Source organism: Amblyomma maculatum, chromosome 2, assembly GCF_055883805.1.
Source record: "Amblyomma maculatum isolate TAMU_Amacu chromosome 2, ASM5588380v1, whole genome shotgun sequence".
NCBI lineage: Eukaryota > Metazoa > Arthropoda > Arachnida > Ixodida > Ixodidae > Amblyomma > Amblyomma maculatum.
This window is the reverse complement of record NC_139345.1, coordinates 196187144-196208078: the sequence shown is the minus strand read 5'-3', so window position 1 is coordinate 196208078 and position 20935 is coordinate 196187144. Positions and strand designations below refer to the sequence as shown.

General features: G+C 42.7%; 1 protein-coding gene and 1 pseudogene across 2 annotated transcripts; both read right to left on the bottom strand.

Annotated features, from left to right (window-relative positions):
* Nucleotides 1-274: 274 nt before the first annotated feature.
* Nucleotides 275-18191, bottom strand: LOC146200848 (uncharacterized; annotated as a pseudogene). The gene is made up of 7 exons (XR_014704685.1): nucleotides 17673-18191; nucleotides 16110-16213; nucleotides 9948-10186; nucleotides 7157-7169; nucleotides 2198-2228; nucleotides 1603-1825; nucleotides 275-749 (listed from the first exon to the last, which is right to left on the bottom strand). The product of XR_014704685.1 is annotated as an uncharacterized LOC146200848 (transcript).
* LOC146200849 (uncharacterized) lies at nucleotides 10944-15227 on the bottom strand. Its single transcript, XM_084595605.1, has one exon. It carries the CDS (start codon nucleotides 11727-11729, stop codon nucleotides 11178-11180), a length of 552 nt encoding a protein of 183 aa, XP_084451731.1. The 5' UTR covers nucleotides 11730-15227; the 3' UTR covers nucleotides 10944-11177.
* Nucleotides 18192-20935: the final 2744 nt, after the last annotated feature.

Sequence of the window (20935 nt, the reverse complement as noted above, 5' to 3'; positions counted from 1 at the left end):
AAATGAATGGATAAAACTAAGCAAGGAGTTTGCGACTCTCATATCCGTGGGCCCCCACACAGCGTGACTCCGTTATCTCAATGGTAGGGTCCTCTGAGCAGCGTCACCTGGCGACAGATAGTGGAAATATTGCAAAAATAAATAAGAGCGCGTGTAAAGCCTGCTGTACTTGCTGCCTCAGTGGCGCAATGGATTAGTATTACGTACCTGAACCCTTAGCGAATACAATGTTTGTTCGAATCCTGGGTGAAATTTTTTTTCCAATTTTTTTTTAAACTACGGCATTAAAATAAGCTACTAATATCTTTCCTGGAGGCAGTTCCCCTTTAGGTTGCATCATGTGATGTTTTTAATTCTTAATAGCCACAATACTTGCCGTTAACGCAGCCACGAGACAACACAATGACAACGCTTAAACGATTTAATTACATAATCATTTCCTGCCTTTAGTGAGTGTATGTTACCTTTAGGTTGCGTTCAGACACCCCTCTCAGTAACAAACGCCGTTTAACCCGCTCAGAAGCAACCAGTGATGAGAAAGAAGTTGCGGGACCCTACTGTTGAGGAGACGGAATTACGCCCCCACACAGCCCCACTGCAATTAAGAGTTGTAGCACATAGCAGGTGCCTATGAGCCTACTTCAAATCCCGCAGCATATCAGCACGGTAGCGGTTAAGCTTTGCACGACGTGCTTCGTTGCTGATTTCTTGGCTTGTTGCGGCGTGCTTGATGTATGCATCAAATGCATCTGAAAAAATTATAATAATACTTTGAATTTCAGTCACAGAATACATGTGTTTTGAATGTAAACCATAAATATGACATTCTTGTAAGGGCTGCACTCTCTTCACGTGGTTGCGACAGGGTGCCGGGCACTTATCATTGCGGCAGTCTAAAAACAGTGGCGATGTGCGTGTGCCGCGATGGATATCAGTACTCTGTTATGCACGACCGCCCGATACAGACACGCGCTTCATTCCGTCAACCTACCACATGCACTAAATGTCCGCGAAAGAGTTTACGGTGCATTGCATAATAATATGTACGGGAGTGCCATTTCTGTTACAGACCACAGTGCAGCCCAGATTTTGTTCCCCGTTGAAATGCTCTTCTTATGTCGGCGCCACCTGCTCTGGATTTTACTTAGCATAATGTTTTAATGCAACAGCATTCCACCCCATTCTCCAAAAAGTATAGTGTCGGCATTGTCAGTGAAAAATAATGGCAGTCGCTATGGGAAGTGAGCTGGCAGCTGAAATGCCATACACTCACTGGTCATTAAATTGTGTGGCGTCATGAGACCACATGATTTGGCTGAATTGGCAAGCACTGCCAACTTTTGCTTGGATAATACATATGCACAAAAGAAAAAACTGATTAAGTAAGTAGCAGAGTGCATGCATATGAATGAGGGGAGTCAGAAAATGGGTCCCATTGTTGCTGTCGCACAATGTGCCCCCTTCAAGGTGAGGCTCAAGTTCCCTTTGACTTGGCATAAAATAGCAATATAGTTAGCAGCTAGCGCTGATCATGCCCCTGTGTTAATAGTTGCAAGTCCAGGACGCTTCTGTGATCGTATTACGTGTAGCAGAGAAACTTACAGCCAACAGCCTGCAGCTTTTGGGGGCTCAAGGCAGGTTTTTCTACTGCCCACCCGGTGTTCAGAAAGCGGCGGCAGGGGGCACCAGTCACGCTCCCGCCACGAAGCGCTGGCACGCCCCAAAGTAATTTCGCCACCTCCTTGCAGAACAAGGAATCCTTTGGATGGCTCATGAGCCATCGCCATCTCTCTTCATCTAAAAAGAATCCGTTGCCAATGTGAACCTGCAAGAAAAGAAAAGGTTTACTTTAGTGGCTATAGGTGCACTCTCACGACACAATGCTGCAACAGTGGGCTAATAAAGTGATGCGATGTTACCTAGCTCAGTAGTAGACCACTTTAACCATTGAGTCACTACAGCAAGTAACAAAAAAACGAGAGCAGTCTGTGACTATCAAGCGTTTTATAGGTAGATTATGGTCACATCTGTGCTTTGTACAGAGTTGTTGCTCTGCATTGACAAGCAAGAGTGTATCCAGCCAGTGCAAAAAACAAGAGCAAAAGATATGTGTTTAACCTTGTCGGCTCATTGTTTGTGCTTAGAAGTTGAAGTCGACCTGCAATGTACAGGATGAGAAATTAACAGTAAAACTCACAGGGCGCTTGGTGGCAACAATAGCTCCGTACCTGCTTACCACAAGAAATACTTGAGTTCAAATCAGCTCCATGTTAACAAGTTTTCTTTCTTTTGTTGCTCTACTAGTTCCACATCAATTGAGGTCAACACAGGCTCAGAATTGGCAAGTGGCTTTTGCATAAGTAAAGTGCAAAATTATTGTGATTTAAGTAATCCTAACATAGCTCCTCATACATGGCTGACAAGTGAGGCGAAAGCAATATGTGGATGAAGTATAGAAAGACACGGCGCTGTCTTTTCATTCTTCGTCCCTGTGTCCCTTTCATGCTTTTTCAGACCAGCATCTCAACTAACGCGTGCAATGTTCTGCGATCGGCTCACACAAAACTATATGTCCACCATAGTACTACTGGAATGCAGCCATCAGTGGCGCATTCCTTTATATAGGGGCACTACAGTGAAATCTCGCTGATAAGATTCAGCTTAAGGAAGACCGTATATGCATGCGTTCCGAGTGGATTGTGAAAACTGAAACATTCGCCCATACTGCGTGAACACGATACTGCAATCACTGTCACTACTTTCCACCCCGAAGGCAAAAAAAGGGGGGGGGAGCTTTTGCTTTCTACCTGCATTGGCTTGGCCATTTCACATGGTGTGCTTTCGTGTTGTCTGCTACACTTCCATCCAATGTGTTTCCCTTCGCTCCCGCATTATGGTGCCACATCCTCCCACAAAAGGCAGATTGTTAAATATATAGAGTGTCCCAGGTAACTCCGACCAAGATTTTTATCAATAAAGTTAGCCCTATCACAGTGAAAGCAATTCAAACCTGTTCAGTCACCTATGCTAACCTCCAGTATTTTTTTCGTTCACTAAAGTTATTTAGTGAAGACTAACTATTTTTGTAATTATTGACTTGAGAGAAAAAGTGCCAATGGAAAGGTTGTAGATCTCAAACACAGGTAGCTAGATTGTATTTATCAAACTAGCATTTATGCAAAGTGATATTTTTACCAGCCGAATACAATGCCTGGCGCAAAAAAAAAAAAAAATGTCTTCCACTGACTGCGGCGTCACTTTAAAGTCTCGAGTCGCACCCGAGATAACAAAATCTTTTTCTGGGCCGTGCTGTCTACGATAAGCTGGTTGTAGGCACTTGGCAAATGATTTAAAGTAACAGCTGGTCCCGTGACAGCATTTTTTGAAGGCCTGTAAACAAGGCGGCTTAAGTCTTAGCGTGATAGAACATAGCGACCTGTTTTTGAGAAGATCTAGAAATTTTGCATTGGCATATTTTCTCTCAAAATACCTAATTATTCTTCACTAATTTATTAACATCAGTGAATGAAAGAATAGAGGTCAGCATAGGCGACTGAACAGCTCTGAATTAGTTTCACTGTGCTAGGGCTAACCGTATTTTTTTTAAAATCTTGGTCCAGGTTAGCTGGGGCACCCTGTATATCGTACAGAGCTAGAGTGACGAACTGATTGGTACACAAAGGACAATCTTCACTATGTACCTTTTCCCCCCAAAACTAACACTTTCCAATGCATGTATGGCCATAATAAGTTATGTTTATTTCCCATAAATGCTATCATACAATGACACTAAATATTGCACCGACTTGGCATTGTGAGAATCCATATAACTAATCCTGCTGTATTAAAAGATATTCAATTTGAAATTTACCTTAACTGTTCATATACTGATTGATGTTGAACCGATCAGGCATATAGCTTTGAACTGGTAGATAACTTGTAGATAACATTAAGTAATTAATGTGCCTTGTTGGGCAAGTTGGTTGAACATTGTTAAAAGAGCATTAGAACACGGACAAATATAAAGCAAAATACACATTGTACTGTTTCCTCGTTCATTTGACGACCTCAATAATTCAATTGCATTATAGAGCCTACTGGGCTCAATTAATTCGTCGCACTGGCACTGTTACAGAAATCCTGGTTCCTTTTCTGGACAGTAGTATTGGTCTCACCTTTCCATTTATGCACATGTAGAGGGGTGGATTTCCAGGAACTTCTCTTTCAGGAACCGGGTTTTCCTGCATATGCAATTAAGATGCAGTCATCGATGTATATTTACACCCCAGTAAACCATGTTTGCATAGATTATTACTTATAGCATAAAAACAATGCGCAGGATACAGTATTATAGTATACACATTGCTAGCTTCATATTTAGCTTCATCAGGAAGCCTTATACTCGCATAGCCCAGTGAAACAGCAAAAATACACTTGAAAGCTATATAGACACAGAGCAATTGAGGCATATTTTTTATGCCTATGGTGCCAAAGCCAAGACATTCATTTATTTATTTGACAATTCAATGGAAAGCAACTTGTGCTGCTACAGTCAACTCTCGCTTGAGTGAACTTCAAGACACCCAAGTCCCTTAACACTTAACTAAAAGTTCACTAAACTGTATATTCAAAAAATAAATACGGAACCACATTACACACCGCACACATCAAGTCAAAACTCTGCAATGCAATTTACTGAGTTATGTACATATATATATATATATATACATATATATGTGACGCATTAGTTACACTGCTGGCTTTCTCATTTTGAAAAACAAATCTAATTTTTGCTTGCACAGGTACCCTTTGTCAAAAGTTTAGAGCCCAGGGAGTCTACTTCTGAGCTATACTATGTGGCTCGTTATGCATTCCCAAGTTTTCAAGCTTGCTGACGGCAAGGAGATTTTTCATCCTACCCTCTCCAATGATTAGGACTTCCACGATTGTTAAAGAAGTCATAGTTTATGGCTTAAAAGCAAACCCTCTTGGCTCTAAACGTTTGACAAAGGCTGTACCTTTAAGGCACAAGACCTAACAAAACTGTCCAGAGAATCCATGTTTTTGTAAACATCCTCTGGCAGAGCTTGTTGCTGAGACACAGACCCGCAACTTTGCGAGGCATCCTACAACCTGTGGGGATTCACAATCCCCCGCCTTCATTGTAACGGCTGCGCGTAATTAACACTCGTGATTACGCGCGCTGGTAGTTGGTGTGCGGAGGAGAGGGCACGCTGGCCACCCCCCGCCGCCTTCCGGTCTCCTGCGGCGATGCTGCTGCGAGCTTCCCTCTTTGCTGCCGGCGTAACTGGGAGACCTATTTTCCCATGTCAAATCAGTAGCTGCGAAGACATCGTAAAAACTGCACATGGTCGCTTCATGTTCTAGCAAGCAATTTTGAAGGCTGAAGATTTCTTTATCATTGTAATTAGTTAAGTAGTGACTTGGAGCGGTTCTGTCGTTTACTTCCAAAACAGGTGCCAGATATAAAACTATCCTGAAAGAAATGAAAAGTTCATTTTATCATGTGACTATAAATATGTATTTATTCCCGAACAAAGCACCGATGCTTAAGCCCGTATGAAGCTATTTTACTCCCCTTGTCAGAAACAACAGTTTCCTTGAAAGACAGCACAGACGAAAAGGGGTTCTAATGATTCTAATGGGCTACCAGTGTACATTGATCTGTGTGTAGTGCGTAATATTTAGTGTAACAGGTGCAACGAAGATTTGTTCCTCATACGTTCGAGCATTTCCCTAAACCGAAATATCCTCCTTACCACTCTTAAGGATGCGCAGGATCCTTCAACAGAAAAAAAAAGAAGAAATGAAATGCATATATGGGTTTAACGCACCATGCAACATGGTGAAGGAATAGCGCAAGGGACGGGACATGCCTGTCGATTTGTGCTTCCTTGTGTCTCTTTGTCCCGTCCCTTGCACTGTTCCTTTAACATGCAAAACCATCTAGCCCGCCAACTCACTCCTATGGAGACGCTGCTTCTTGGCGAAAATTTACATTGGGAAAGAATGCAAGTGCACGTGGTGTACAGATATAGAATTAGCACTTTAACAAAGCGTTACTGGTGCTAATGGGGCGATCGTTTTTTTAACTTCCATCCAGTCTAATCACTTGCAATGTAAATAAATAAGCGATATCTTGCCCTGCGAGAACAGCCTATGTATTGTTCGCATTATCGATACGTCCACAAGTGAAAACATTGCTCATGGTCACCAGAACTCTCGCATCAACTTCACATCTATAAAAGTCAGAGCAGCAGCGGCCCAGCTGCTGTATGCATTGCTGACTCAGGAAAGTTGACCTTTCACGCGCTGGGCGAGCGAAACTCTGCTGGTACAACAGGTATGCAAATAAGCCTTCCCAACCACATTATACCTCCATGAAGTAAAAACTTAAAAATGGTAATCTTGCGACATTACGCGTGTGTGAGCATACCGCGGGCATGCGTCCTGCTTCAACAACGCGCACTCTGAATTTGCGGACGCTCTACACCTTAATTGATGTTCCTTTTCACAAGTTTTCTTGCGCATTTCTTATAAGGCATCATTAAAGCCAGAGGAATAAAATTTCGCTATAAAAATATTGGTGGAGAGCTTCAACAAAGTTTTCAGTGTTGTCCCTCTGGTAGCGCGTCAGCCGTCGTCTCCTTCGGGAGGTCCGTGATAGACGGCACCACCGTCGAGGCCGCGCCGAGAGGGAAAGCGGAATGGCAAAGAAGGGAAGTGGTTGGCGCTACTTTCCTTACAAGGCTTTATCCCCAGGTCGACGCTAGCGCCATTCGCTAGTGGTGGCGCTCGCGCCCAATAGCACGTGCATGTGTTCCATCATCCTGCACACAACTAGCACTAACCATTTTGTAATATATTTTTAAACTGCATGCTGGAATAGATCTTTCTCCCTTCTAAAGTTAATCACCCAATTTGGCAGAGTCGTTTAGAGGTCAGTCCAGATAGTTAAATGCATTTCAATGTCTTCAATGGACAGACATACCAAATCATATCAAGTCAGCAATTAAAGGCACTAGTTTTCGAGTGTCGCTTTCATGCATTGTTAAATTTATTATGCTTTCTAAAAGTGATGCAATTGTAAAAGCCCTTCATCTAAAAAAATGCTGCTAGCCTTTCATGATCTCACCTTGGAGGTAAACCTGCAAACATACCCAGCACCAGGCAAAACAATCACAGATTGCAGCATGCATCTGCCTTCAACACTGCTGACTTTCAAAGAGCTGCAACAAAAGTTTTCTTACTAAAAGAAGAGTTTTCTTTTAAGTTGAGAGTATTTGAAACAAAATATATAGAGCTGTCCTGATAGAAATAAGTGTCAGGAATCACTCACAGAAACAGTCATTTTACAAATCGAAATTAGTAAAGGGATGGTCATTATTAAGGGCCAAAGGTGATGTAGAAACCATGCAAAATAAAGTCAGCTTAAATACCTGCACATCCGCCCAACCTGCCACACCTTCCTCTACCATTTCAGGAGACACTGGCGCAGCAACAGTAGCTGCAGGCTCCTCTGCAGGCTTCAAACCAAAAGCAAGAAAAAAAATTTGCAATTAACTGCAGGTATGGTACGAGCATGACATAGTATACCTAGACAGCAGAGCACAGCATAGGGGGGCTTAATTGTCACAACACTACTATGACATTTTCATTGGAGTATATACTGTATATCTACATTTCACACAAGTGCATGCCAATTGCAAAAAGAGGTGAAAACTATAAAACTGCCTTTTAGTCTGGGTTAACGACTGCCTACAAATTCAATACCTCCTCTCTCTCATCCCCTTACACAAAATACACTAACTTCATAACAAGCTCCCAACAAAGTGTACAACTGCTCCATGTGGCCAGAAGATGTAACACTTAATAAAAACCATTACAAGCAGCTCTAGACATAAAAATATCTGACAAATGAAAAACAAAATGGCACTACATGTCAAAAGCATAAAGGCAGCCTATACCTTATTGCGTTTACAACTGCATTGCATTTTCAGCCATGTTTCTGTAAATGGAATGGAGAAATAACTTAGTTTATTTTCATCTTTAAACGCCTGCCTCTTTTCCCCAAGGCAAGTAAATGTAAAATAAAAAGTTGTCTAAAGGCAGACCCACATTCTTCCCCCTCAAATATGAAGAACAGACATAGTATAGTATTATTCTAGATGTTTAAGACAGGCCCGGTTCTTGTTCTTCTGTGTCTGAAATATCTCATAAATTTCTTTTTATTCCAGTATGTATAATGGGCATAACAATCTCTTCACAATTGTTTGCATCAAATCACAAATTCCAGCTGGCCCATTTGCATGCCACAGGTTACGTTATGTGGCTTGAAAAACAGCCGTGTCTGGTCTCGACACTTCATTCTCACTGGGTGGTTCACCAGATTTTCCCTTGCTTAACCTGTTTGGAATACCATCATAGGCGTGTGCACAAGGGAGGGGGCAACGGGGGCAGCCCCCCCACCCCCCCCCCCTCCTTAATCCTCTCAGAGGGGTGCCAAGTCCGCCCCGTACCTTTAATCTGCCGGACTTGTGCAGTCAAGTTGTAAACGTGTAAGTTTATGACCATGCAGGATATTTTTTATGATACCGGCGACTGAGGACCCATGATGTTTCATTAAGAACTGCTCACTTGCCACTTCTACCTCCAGGAAGCCGAGAACTCAACAAACCGTTGACAGTATTTCGTTGCATACTTTTCAACTCTGTGTCCATGGCAAAGCTTTAATTTTCAGTGCACACTATTCTTCGTTTTAATTACATCAAGTCAAAATAAATGTTTCATAAACAAATCATCTTTGCGCTGCGTTTTGGCCCTAGGGACTGGTGGGAGAAGGGGGCTGCGGTTTAACGTCGCTTCCCCTAATGCAGAATCCTGCGCGCACGCCTATGAATACTACCTAGAATATTCATACCTCTCGCTCAGGAATGCTTTGTCAGTGCCCAGAATAGGGTGCGTTCGGAGTGCAAACTTTGAATATACTGGCAATGAACTCTTTAAACCACTTTGTAGACTTCGCTTTGGCTTTATGGGATTCATTTATTAAGAAAGATATATATCGTATAGAGATGGTGCAAAAGAAAGCTGTCAGGTTTGTTTATAACAAATACAGGAGATTAGATTCACTCTCCACTCTAATGAAAGCACGCCATATCGCATTACTTGAAGTATGCAAAAAAATGTCCCGCTTATTGTTTATGCAAAGCCTTTCCACACAAAAATTAAACCTACCTCGACCCACAATTCTCGAAGAGGTGACGCACCGAACACATCACTCCCGAAGTCAATTGCTCGAACCCATTTTTGCAAGGACTGACACTTTCAAGTAGTTTTTTCCCCAGACCATTGCAAATTGGAACTGTTTTCACGAGGCCTCTTTCCTTCTAATTTTAGTAAAGCTCTAGAGGAGCATTTTCTTGTGTAAATCAGTGCTGTATGCATTGTTTTTGGTTACTGATTGCAACTGCATGGACTGCCTTTTTTTTATCTGAATCTTTAAATGTCTTGTATTGCCCCTCCTTCATATGGGCCAAAATATTAATTGATGTGCCGTAATTTCAAATAAGTAAAATCCATGAGCTACATGCAATTTTCTACCTGGTGCTGAAGCCCGCATCATGAACATAAAAGCTTACTTCCTTGCGGCGAGACAATCCAGTAATATTGTTAGCACAAGTGACGAGCGAGGCCCCTTTGCTTGTGTAAAAATATAGCTTGCTAAGCACCAGTATTTATCGAGATGCAAGATGCTGTTTAAGCTTGTTTTCATAACTATGTAAATCAAGTGTTTTTGCACACCCCTATCCAAATTAGAACCCTCATAGCAGCCAGAAACTACATTGCATTTAGGTACTTATATAGGCAAGCTCCGAAAGCACATCAAAACTAGACCATTTTCAGAGATGCACTTATGTACCAACCTAATTTGTTCAAGTGCATATCTTCTATCTTGTCATGGCGTGCCTGCAGCTCTCCATTTTTTTTAACACTTGAATCTTTTTTTTCAGTACAGAATTCTTTTCTTGCTCTTCCAAAAGCAATTTTTTTGGTACCATGTCATCATCATCAGAGGAGGAACTTTCATCTGGGAGTAGGTCCCGCATCTTACGCTTCTGCGCTGCAGTTTTGCGGTTTCAATCAGATCTTTTTTTGATGGGGCCTAGAGTAAAAGAAAAAAAGCAACTTCACATACACTAGAAAAAAAGGGGTAACTGAAAAAAATTATTTGCCTGACATGCAGATTCAGGAACGGATGCCTCTTTTGACAGAAAAACACATTTGAAATCAAATATATGCTAGTGCCACTCTGGTACAGGCATGAGAAAATTTGAGAAGACCACGGGAATGATGAAACAACCTGGTTAATCACAGTGCTCTCTAATGATCTGTGCCTGTTGTCAAGACATGCAGTGCACTTTTCCTAACATGCTACACACGTGCATTTCTGTTGGATCCTGCTGTTTCGACATGAATGCAGCAAGCCAGCAAGCCTGCCACTGCATAAGCAAAGAGCATCAGCACACACAAACTGTTCTGCCAGTCAGTCTCTACCAGAAGTCTTTTCCACAATGCAGTGATAAAAACAAATGATTTTCGAGCGGGTTTTGTAGCAGGCAAAAACTGAATTTAGTGCTGCTTATGTTTTGTAGCAGAGAGTCAGAACAGAGAAATCTGATAACGATGAGAATGGTGTTTAAGCTAACTTGCACAACAATGTACCCCACAAAATGTGGATTAGAGCAAGTTTGTAGGCCAATAAATATTGTCATGCAGTGACTTGCTACACAGATGAATGACTGTCTTATGTCAATCAATCAGTTTATTTCAGTTTTCTTTACAAAAAAACCGAGGGCGGCAAGATAAAAGCAGTCGTTACGACCGCTTGACAAGCCTCGCCACCCCTACAAAGAGGCAGTTTTGTAGCGACTGAAAGGGCGAGATCAATATACACTTGTTGTTACACACGGAATAGAAGGTAAAAGACGCATACACTCAAACTTATCTGGGTACATCTGACGCATGCACTCAAAATTATCAGGGTACATCGGACGTTCTAGAATAAAAACAAAGAAAAAGAAAGGAAAAAGAAACATAGTGGCTACATAACATTACAATTCAATACATGTTGGCAGAAGCACAGTACAATCAATTTATTCAAGGAATGTGTTCCGAATAGCTGCGGAAGACATACTCTGCAACTGGTCATAAAACGGTGTGTTTAAATACTTGGGGAGTATATATTTTAGTGTAGTAAGACCGTAATTTGTTCGGCATCGCGGTAAAGAGTAGGTAGGGCTTTTTCGTGTCGTATACGGCGTTTGGTGTCGGGTAAGTACCACCATGTTAGAAAAGAATTTGTTGTTATTGGCCGTTGTTTTTTTATAGAAGGATGCAAACCTGTAGTCAAACATTTTGTTGATCGGTATTATTTTGTATTGCAGGTAGATCGGACTTGTATGTGCGGCATATGGCACGTTGGCAATTACACGAAGTACTCTTTTCTGCAGAATTAAGATCTTCTGGATGTTAGAAGCTGTAGTTTTTCCCCAAACAAGGAAGCAATATGATACATAGGAATAAAAGAACGCGTAGTAAAGGTGCAGCTTTGTCTTGACAGGAAGAATATACTTATTCCGTGCAATAATCCCGACATATTTAGAGAGAGCTGCGCAGACTTTGCTCACATGGGCATCCCAGGACATAGTGGCTGAAAACACGACACCAAGTGAGGTATATGTTTGTAAATACTCAATGGAGCGTTAGCTAAATAGAGGATTGGCACATTGATTATGTGTTGCCCCTTTGGATGGAATAATAAAGCCTTAGTTTTTTCCTTATTTATCTTTAATGAGTTTAGCGATGACCAGTCTGATAATGACGTCAAAGTTGTATTTGCGTTGTAGGTTAGTTCTTTAATGTCCCGCGAAGAGAAGAACAAGCTTGTGTCGTCTGCATATATGATGTATTTAACTAAACTGCTTATGTTGGATATGTCATTGATATATATGTTGAATAAAAGAGGTCCCAGAAGGCTTCCCTGGGGTACTCCATTTCTAATTGGAACCATATCAGAAGGGAACTGATTTATAAGCACATACTGATAGCGAGCGCTGAAATATGATTTAATGAGACAGAGGGCGTGCCCGCGTATGTCATAATGGTCGAGTTTCTTAAACATAGTTTCGTGGTTAAGCGTGTCAAATGCTTTGCTAAAGTCAACGAAGATACCCAAGGTGAGAAGCTGATCTTCGAAGTTATTTAATATGTATTCTTTTTGATCCAGTAATGCGTGCTCAGCTGATCTTTGTTTTGTGAAACCATATTGGCAGTTGGCAATTACGGAGTGCTTCAATAAAAAGTTGTTGTAACGTCGATACATTATTCGTTCTAACCCCTTGGAAAAAACTGGAAGTATAGATATAGGTCTGTAATTTCCGAGATCGTTTTTATCGCCTTTTTTATACGTAACCACGACTTTAGCTATCTGCATGGCAGCCGGAAAATGTCGTGTTCTTAGCGCAGCGTTGTATATATGAGTGAGACAAGGGACTATAAAGTGCAGGACGTATTTTACAGGTTTACTCTGAATATTGCAGGAGTCTAGACTGGACGTGTTCTTTAAGCTTATAATCGCGGAATAAACCTCAGCTTCACCTGCTGCTTCCAAGAACATAGATTCCCCTATACTGTCACCCATATACCGAAAAATTCCTGGGTTATGAACACTGTTTCCAACTTCAGAGAAATACTTATTAAAGGCATTAGCGAGGGACGAGCCGCCTATTTCCTTGCCATTAATGACTAGGCTCATAAGATCCTGAGGTTGGTTATTTCGATTTAGAAGGATGTTTAGCCGTCTCCACTTTTCTTTAGGGTTATGGGAGAAGTTTATATTGAACAAGTCATTATAATAAGCGGTACGAGATGATCTAATTTCATAGTTTAAGCGGTTTCGCAGGGATTTATAACTGGCTAAGACTTCGGGAGCTTTACTCTTTATGAAAGTTGCAAACAACTTATGTTTCTTTCTTACCAGGCGTACTAGGCGAGGAGTCATCCATGGTTTTCGCGCTTTTTTTGAGGGAACTATCTTGACAATAGGAAAACAATCATTATAGATTGGGAGAAAGAGCTGAAGGAATTGCTCATATGCATCATCGGCTGCTGTCTTCTGGAAAACTAGATTCCAATTCACAAGTGAAATACGATTGCTGAATTGATCGAGGCGGCTTTGAGAAACGAGCTGCCGACAGACACTTACAGCAGGCTTATGTTTGGGTTCTTTAGGAAGGAGAACGAAAATAGGAAGGTGGTCACTTATGTCGGTTGCAATGCGACCGGCAAGAAACGCGTTTTCATGATTGATAATGAGAAGATCTAAAGAAGAAGATGAATAGGAAGTGACACGTGTAGGCCCGTGAATCACATTTCGGAAACCAGCCATTTGTATGGCGGTTAGCATTTTTTCTTGCACTGAGCTTTTCGTGCTCATATCTATGTTAAAATCACCCCCGATACAAGTAAGGAAGTTTTCAGAAAGAAAAGATAACTCACGCTCGAAGCTACAAAGAAACTGGGCTATATTACCATGTGGGGTCGATAAACTACACAGAAAGCGTGGCAGCCAGATGTAACTGTCAGCATTTCTATGCTCTCGTCAGTTATGCAGTGCTCGGATAAGATATCAGAAGAATACTTTTCTTTTATCAGTGCTGCTACGCCTCCGCCCCGGTTCTTAACACGATTAAGAAAAAATGATCTGTACCCAGGAAGGCGGATGACGTCACTATCTGAGCGATACCACGTTTCGGTTAGTAAAATAACATCGAAAGGACTGGCGAGGCTGTCTAAAAAGTATGTTAGTTGGTCAGCTTTGTTAACAGCCGATTGCATATTTAGATGTAAGATCTGGCAGTATTTGTCTGTGTTTCGTAAGAAATATGCGCTGAGTTGCGATGGTGTGAAGAGTGGTGTTTCTTCCATTGAGAGCCTGAGTGGAGGTACTTCAACATATGTCGCTGTGCGGTATTTCTGCCGTCATTTTGGACAAATCTGCTCGCGAGTGAATTTGTACTATGGAGGAGACGTCAGTTTGGCGGGCCAGAATAGTGCCGTTCTTTGTCCACACATGTTTCCATGAGACTTCCTTCTTTTTTGCTATGGCAGCGCCTAGGAGCCTTTTGTTGTCCGGTGTTAAGTGTTCGTTCACAAAGATCGGTGTCGTTGATAGGCAATCTGTGCCGATATCCTTGTTTGTGAGACGCAGCTTTTTCGCCTTCTGTAGTACTACGTCCCGTTTAACACGGGATTTAAACTGAACAATAATGTTGGGGCTCTCTGAGTTGCGGGTAGGCACACGGTGGCAACGCTCTACGTCAGACTCTGTGATAGGCTCATGAATAGCATTTCCAAGGTTAGTCACAAGACTCACGACATTTTCCTCGTCCTGCTGCAGGGCACCTTGAATTTCAATATCACACCTTCGGGAATACTGTTCTCCTTGATTAACCTTCCTTTCAAGTGCTTTAGTGTTCTTTTCAAGGGCATAGTATTTCAGGCGCAGTTCCTCATTTACTTGCTCCAGTTTAGAACTTTTTGCCTTTTCATCTTCTAGTTGCTTCTTTAAGTCCTCAATTTCAGCATGTGCGTGGTCAATGCTTTTAATCATTTCTGTTTGCTCGTTTCGAAGTAACCGGATTTCATTGCGCATGCTTCGTTCAAAAGCTTCTCGCGACGTTTTAAGCTCCTGCTTAAGATCCTCCTGCAGTTTCAACAAGTCGTTTTTTGACATTTCCAAAAAATAAAAAAAAATAGAGTACACACAAAAACAAAGCCCAAACTTGGCAGCAGCGGCGACGATCTAGGACAGACGTTTCGCAGAGTGCGTGAATACTAAGCACAAGCACTAACCTGCAGAACCAAGCAAAGCAGAGTGTTAGGCGTTGTTTCCCTTGCGTCGTCGCTACTGCCAAGTGAGGAGTGTAGCCAGCGATAGCAGTTATATAGTCAGGCCGCGGTAAGTCACTGCAGCCGGTGATTGCAGATTGCCTGTGCCGTTGATAGCCGCGTCTCCTGGTGCTGGTTGTCTTGTCAGGCCGTGCGTCCAAGCATCGAGGGTGCTCAGTCGGCGTGGGACTTTACCAATGCAACGAGCAGGAGCAAGAACCAAGCAAAGCAGAGTGTTAGGCGTTGTTTCCCTTGCGTCGTCGCTACTGCCAAGTGAGGAGTGTAGCCAGCGATAGCAGTTATATAGTCAGGCCGCGATACGTCACTGCAGCCGGTGATTGCAGATTGCCTGTGCCGTTGATAGCCGCGTCTCCTGGTGCTGGTTGTCTTGTCAGGCCGTGCGTCCAAGCATCGAGGGTGCTCAGTCGGCGTGGGACTTTACCAATGCAACGAGCAGGAGCAATCTGCAGAACCAAGCAAAGCAGAGTGTTAGGCGTTGTTTCCCTTGCGTCGTCGCTACTGCCAAGTGAGGAGTGTAGCCAGCGATAGCAGTTATATAGTCAGGCCGCGGTACGTCACTCACTTGTGCACTCACTCACTCATGTGCACTCACTTTCTCAGATAGACTGCCTGCCAGCATGGAAGTGGCATGAATTGTGTCGAAAAACCACGCATCCGACAGAATTGCAAGTGCGAACAGTCCCAAACATTACAAATGACACCTTGTGCATGTTTGAGGTAGCACTAACAAGCAGTGCTTCCACTGTTCCTGTTATGACTGGGATACATAATGAAGCCAAACCAATAGCAAGTGCTGGTACAAAGAACAGCAATACACATTAATGAACTGGCAACTGCAATAAAACATCAGATCCCAGTAAGTTTGGGACTGTGTTATAGATGGCTAGCACATGATTCTATGAGCATTTTATAGCAAACAGCACACACCTTCCATACTGTCGGACAAAGCAAGTAGTGATAAGCAGATCATCAAAATGTGCATGTCATCACGGCACTCCTGGTTTGCAAGCACAGCTGCTGTTACATAATGCAAGCCATCTCTGTGCCTTGTTTTGACTTTCTCTCTATTAATTTCATATGAAAGTGCATGCAATAACTCTCCTAGACCTACTTACAACTACACTTTGGTTCCTTCCTCCAAACACATCATTGTCGAAGATGAAATCTTGAACAGGGATCTTGCGTTTCCCCAGCCTCTGAATGAGGTCCACCTTTGTAACTGTGGCAAGGTAGGAAAGAGCAACATGTAGCTGATGGCAGCAGACAAACATGGTTATGTGCTAAGTACATACTCCAAAAAGCAACCCTCTAAAGTTTTTAAGAACACTTAGCACAACTCATAAGTTAACTACTCTGCACAACAAAAGCCTATACTCATCACGGCAATGTGCCGTAAATGCTGATAATTAACCCATCACCTTCCACTAAATGCAGTGATTCGCCATCTGGCAGTGAAAGGGCCAAAGTGAAAAGACTGTGGAAAGCTGTCCGATGAAACAATGTTTAAAATTTGCAAATAATAGACTGCATCACATAAAATCTATTAATTTTGGGGTTTCAATATTTATGCAAAAAAATGTTTTCCAGCCCACCACTTTTTCAGTTGAACACAGCATCGAGAAAAAACAAGGGTCACACGCATACCAAGATTGATGCGCGTCCGTTTGCCAGCAGCAGTTATTTAGGTTGTGGGGATTCAGAAGTTATAGAAGGCTGGCAATTATGCGAGGATGAGAGAACATTTGGGGGGGGGGGGGGGGGCTTGACTATGACAAAAGAATGCGGGTCCTTGAGTGTGAAGCCGAGCAGCTGACTTCGTTTCCAATAAAATCTTTTGGTTTGGTTTGCTTCGGGGTTTAATGTCAAAGTGACTCAGGCTACAAAAGATGCCCTAGTGAAAAGCTCTAGAAAATTCACCACCTGGAGTGCTGAAATTTCTAGAGCCCTTTTTAACATGCCCTGACCTTGCACAGCACACAAGACCCTTATTTGCTTTCCAGTAATGCAGGGAGATGCTAAAGGCTAAAGAAAGCATTTTCATGTGATGGATTTGGCTGTTTATAATAGCTATGCCTTCCACAAGAAAGCAATGGCAAAAACTCACTTTGCTCGAAAGATACCTCCAAACGCTAAAAACCTAGCGTATATAGATGTGCCGTTTACAACAACGGGCAGACGAGCAGAGACCCGAGGGGAATGCGAAAAATATCACGGCCGAATAAAGAACTGATCCTGAGTATTTCAAACTTTTGTGGCTATAGTCGGGGTACTTTGGCGCAGCGTGGCGCAAATCTAACAAATCTCACGTTTATGGCGCAGCTTGGCGTAGAAATATGCGCAGTTGTATCAAAATGGCCTAATTGGTGCAGCAGTTGCACTGGTTGCACCCGTCAGAATTTATCCGATAATGCGCCTCACTCGGACATACGTATGTGCACTGTCCGTTGCGTGCACGCGAAGGTCTTTTTTTTTTTTTTTTAATATGAGCAAGCCAATGTGCACTCATCTGTCCCCGAAAAGGCGAAGTTTCCTCAGTTTACTTGAAGTCGAAACGCGGAGAACGCGTACGTACTCAATTGAAACGCGGAGAACGCGTACGTACTCATCGAGTACGCCATTGAGGACAGACGCGGCACAGGCATTTCACTAAAGAAGACTTTGTGAAGTGAAATACTCACCGCCGAGCTCCACAACATCTGCTTCGTAGAACCCCTCATCACTGGTGTCCTTGCCGGCGCCGCTGCACCAATACACGCTCTTGTCCTTCGCGACGTCGCTCACCGACGACGGGCAGTAGTTTTTCACTAATGAAATGTGCACTAATGCAGTGAATCCGTCTTTATAGCGGACGTACACATAGGTAGATGCCGCAGACATGCTTGCGAATGCTCGTTTAAACACCGCGAGAAACAAAAGAAGCGTATACGGCGCTCACGATGCTCCGTCCGGTATCTTCCGTTATGCCGTTATGATACCGCCCCTTGTTTGCAGTAGCCGACCAAATGGCTTGGCTTGCCGCATGCAGCAACGAGCCAACCACAAAGCCCAGTTAAAAGGGTCAAGTCCGGCGTTTTTTCCATGATTTTTCTATATTCATATGTATAAATGAAATAAACGAAGTTGAAATAGATATAAATGAAATGGCGACTCGCGCTGCCAGACAGAAATATTTTACGGCCACACTGCTTGATTACGTCGCACTCGTGAAGGGGTTTTCGAGCAGACGACGGTGACAATACGGCGGTTGGGCAGGACGACGGCGGCTCTACTACAGTGCTCTAGAATTGGGTATAGCTCTATATAGAAACAGCCTGGCCCGACGCAAGCACGGCCGACAGGTAACTTGCTTAAGGATCTTGGAATCATCGTCCTATAGTTTCAGCTAGCACTTTAATGCACTCGATCCTTCAATGCACCGATGGGTGGTATAAGCCAGCGTTGTGTTAGTTTTTGGACCGAAAGAGGAATGGGAAATAGCTCATCAAAGAAACGTTGGACATGTACCTTTTATATGTGGAAGTGCTTGTTGCTAAACAAGTTAACTTCTGATTGTATGCTTGTATAATATAGCATGAACCCGTCAATTACTGTCTCAACAATCTCTAGAGGAAGCTCAAAACAAGTTAAAGGATCACTAAGGTCGGATAATATAGTAAAGGCTTGTCAAAGAGAAAAGAATATGTGAATAAAATATTATTGCTGAAAATAAAAAACTCTGACCAGTGACCACCGTCCACAGCGTGCATGCAAGAGTGCAGCCCACACCGCAAATAGCGTACGACATGGAGATATCTCGTTGTGACGTCAGTGACCAATGGTTGTCAGACCATAAAACTTCTTTTGCTGTTAATAATAAAATTCATTTTAAAACTATGCACTGTGCTGAATGAGCTCAAATTTTGAAGATTTACAATGTAACGTGAAACGCAATAATCTGTTCCTGCTCAAATATGTTAGCTGTCATGACCATTAAAGCAAAATCAATGAACAGGTATTGGCCTCGAGATCGAGCAGAGTCACCACATAGCAGCATAGCGGTGAACCCCACCCACTGTGGATGCGTGTTTGCGTAGCGAGCCAGCCCGCAGTGATTTACGTGCGTGCGTGTGGCGTGTACAAGAGTGTTTATTGTTTGTTTCATGGTTCTTGTGTGCTTTTGCTTACCTATCTGCCTCTTGTAAACGAAATGTGGACAGGCTATTACCCCACGCTCCACTAAAAAAAAAATACTTGTCCATATCGAGTATGTCACTCTGAAAAGGACATCATCAGTCTGCGATCTTCGGCGCTTAAGATTCTTTGACAAGCGGTGTCTCAAACAAAGCGTTGCTGTTGTTAGGCGGCGTGTCAAAGCAAAACAGGTTGATGCTGTCAATACAACTTAATGCAAATGCTCAAAAATCGTATACTCCCATTTCTGTTTAGAATACTGCAACTACTGAAACATGCGATCGCAGATTGCTGCATAGCAAAATCGTTTGAACAAGCCACTCTGTGTCTTCTGTATCCACAATAAAGTTATCAGAGTACCTTTTTTTTTTTTTTTTTTTTCCTGTTAAACCTCTGTCGCGGGGTGTCAGTCCGTTTCGAAAGGCGCTCCTCGGCTGTGGGATTTGATTGCCCTGAGGGTATATGAATAAATGAATAAATAAATAAACAATCCCACGTGGTTAGCGACACTGAGGCTCGCCCCTACATCATCAGTCATATAGCCGATGTTGCATGGTGCGTTAAACCCATATATGCATTTCATTTCTTCTTTTTTTTTCTGTTGAAGGATCCTGCACATCCTTAAGAGTGGTAAGGAGGATATTTCGGTTTAGGGAAATGCTCGAACGTATTAGGAACAAATCTTCGTTGCACCTGTTACACTAAATATTACGCACTACACACAGATCAATGTACACTGGTAGCCCATTAGAATCATTAGAACCCCTTTTCGTCTGTGCTGTCTTTCAAGGAAACTGTTGTTTCTGACAAGGGGAGTAAAATAGCTTCATACGGGCTTAAGCATCGGTGCTTTGTTCGGGAATAAATACATATTTATAGTCACATGATGAAATTAACTTTTCATTTCTTTCAGGATAGTTTTATATCTGGCACCTGTTTTGGAAGTAAACGACAGAACCGCTCCAAGTCACTACTTAACTAATTAGAATGATAAAGAAATCTTCAGCCTTCAAAATTGCTTGCCAGAACATGAAGCGACCATGTGCAGTTTTTACGATGTCTTCGCAGCTACTGATTTGACATGGGAAAATAGGTCTCCCAGTTACGCCGGCAGGAAAGAGGGAAGCTCGCAGCAGCATCGCCGCAGGAGACCGGAAGGCGGCGGAGGGTGGCCAGCGTGCCCTCTCCTCCGCCAACCAACTACCAGCGCGCGTAATCACGAGTGTTAATTACGCGCAGCCGTTACAATGAAGACGGGGGATTGTGAATCCCCACAGGTTGTAGGATGCCTCGCAAAGTTGCGGGTCTGTGTCTCAGCAACAAGCTCTGCCAGAGGATGTTTACAAAAACACGGATTCTCTGGACAGTTTTGTTAGGTCTTGTGCCTTAAAGGTACAGCCTTTTTCAAACGTTTAGAGCCCAGAGGGTTTGCTTTTAAGCTATAAACTATGACTTCTTTAACAATCGTGGAAGTCCTAATCATTGGAGAGGGTAGGCTGAAAAATCTCCTTGCCGTCAGCAAGCTTGAAAACTTGGGAATGCATAACGAGCCACATAGTATAGCTCAGAAGTAGACTCCCTGGGCTCTAAACTTTTGACAAAGGGTGTACCTGTGCAAGCAAAAATTAGATTTGTTTTTCAAAATAAGAAAGCCAGCAGTGTAACTAATGCTTCACATATATATGTATATATATATATGTACATAACTCAGTAAATTGCATTGCAGAGTTTTGACTTGATGTGTGCGGTGTGTAATGTGGTTCCGTATTTA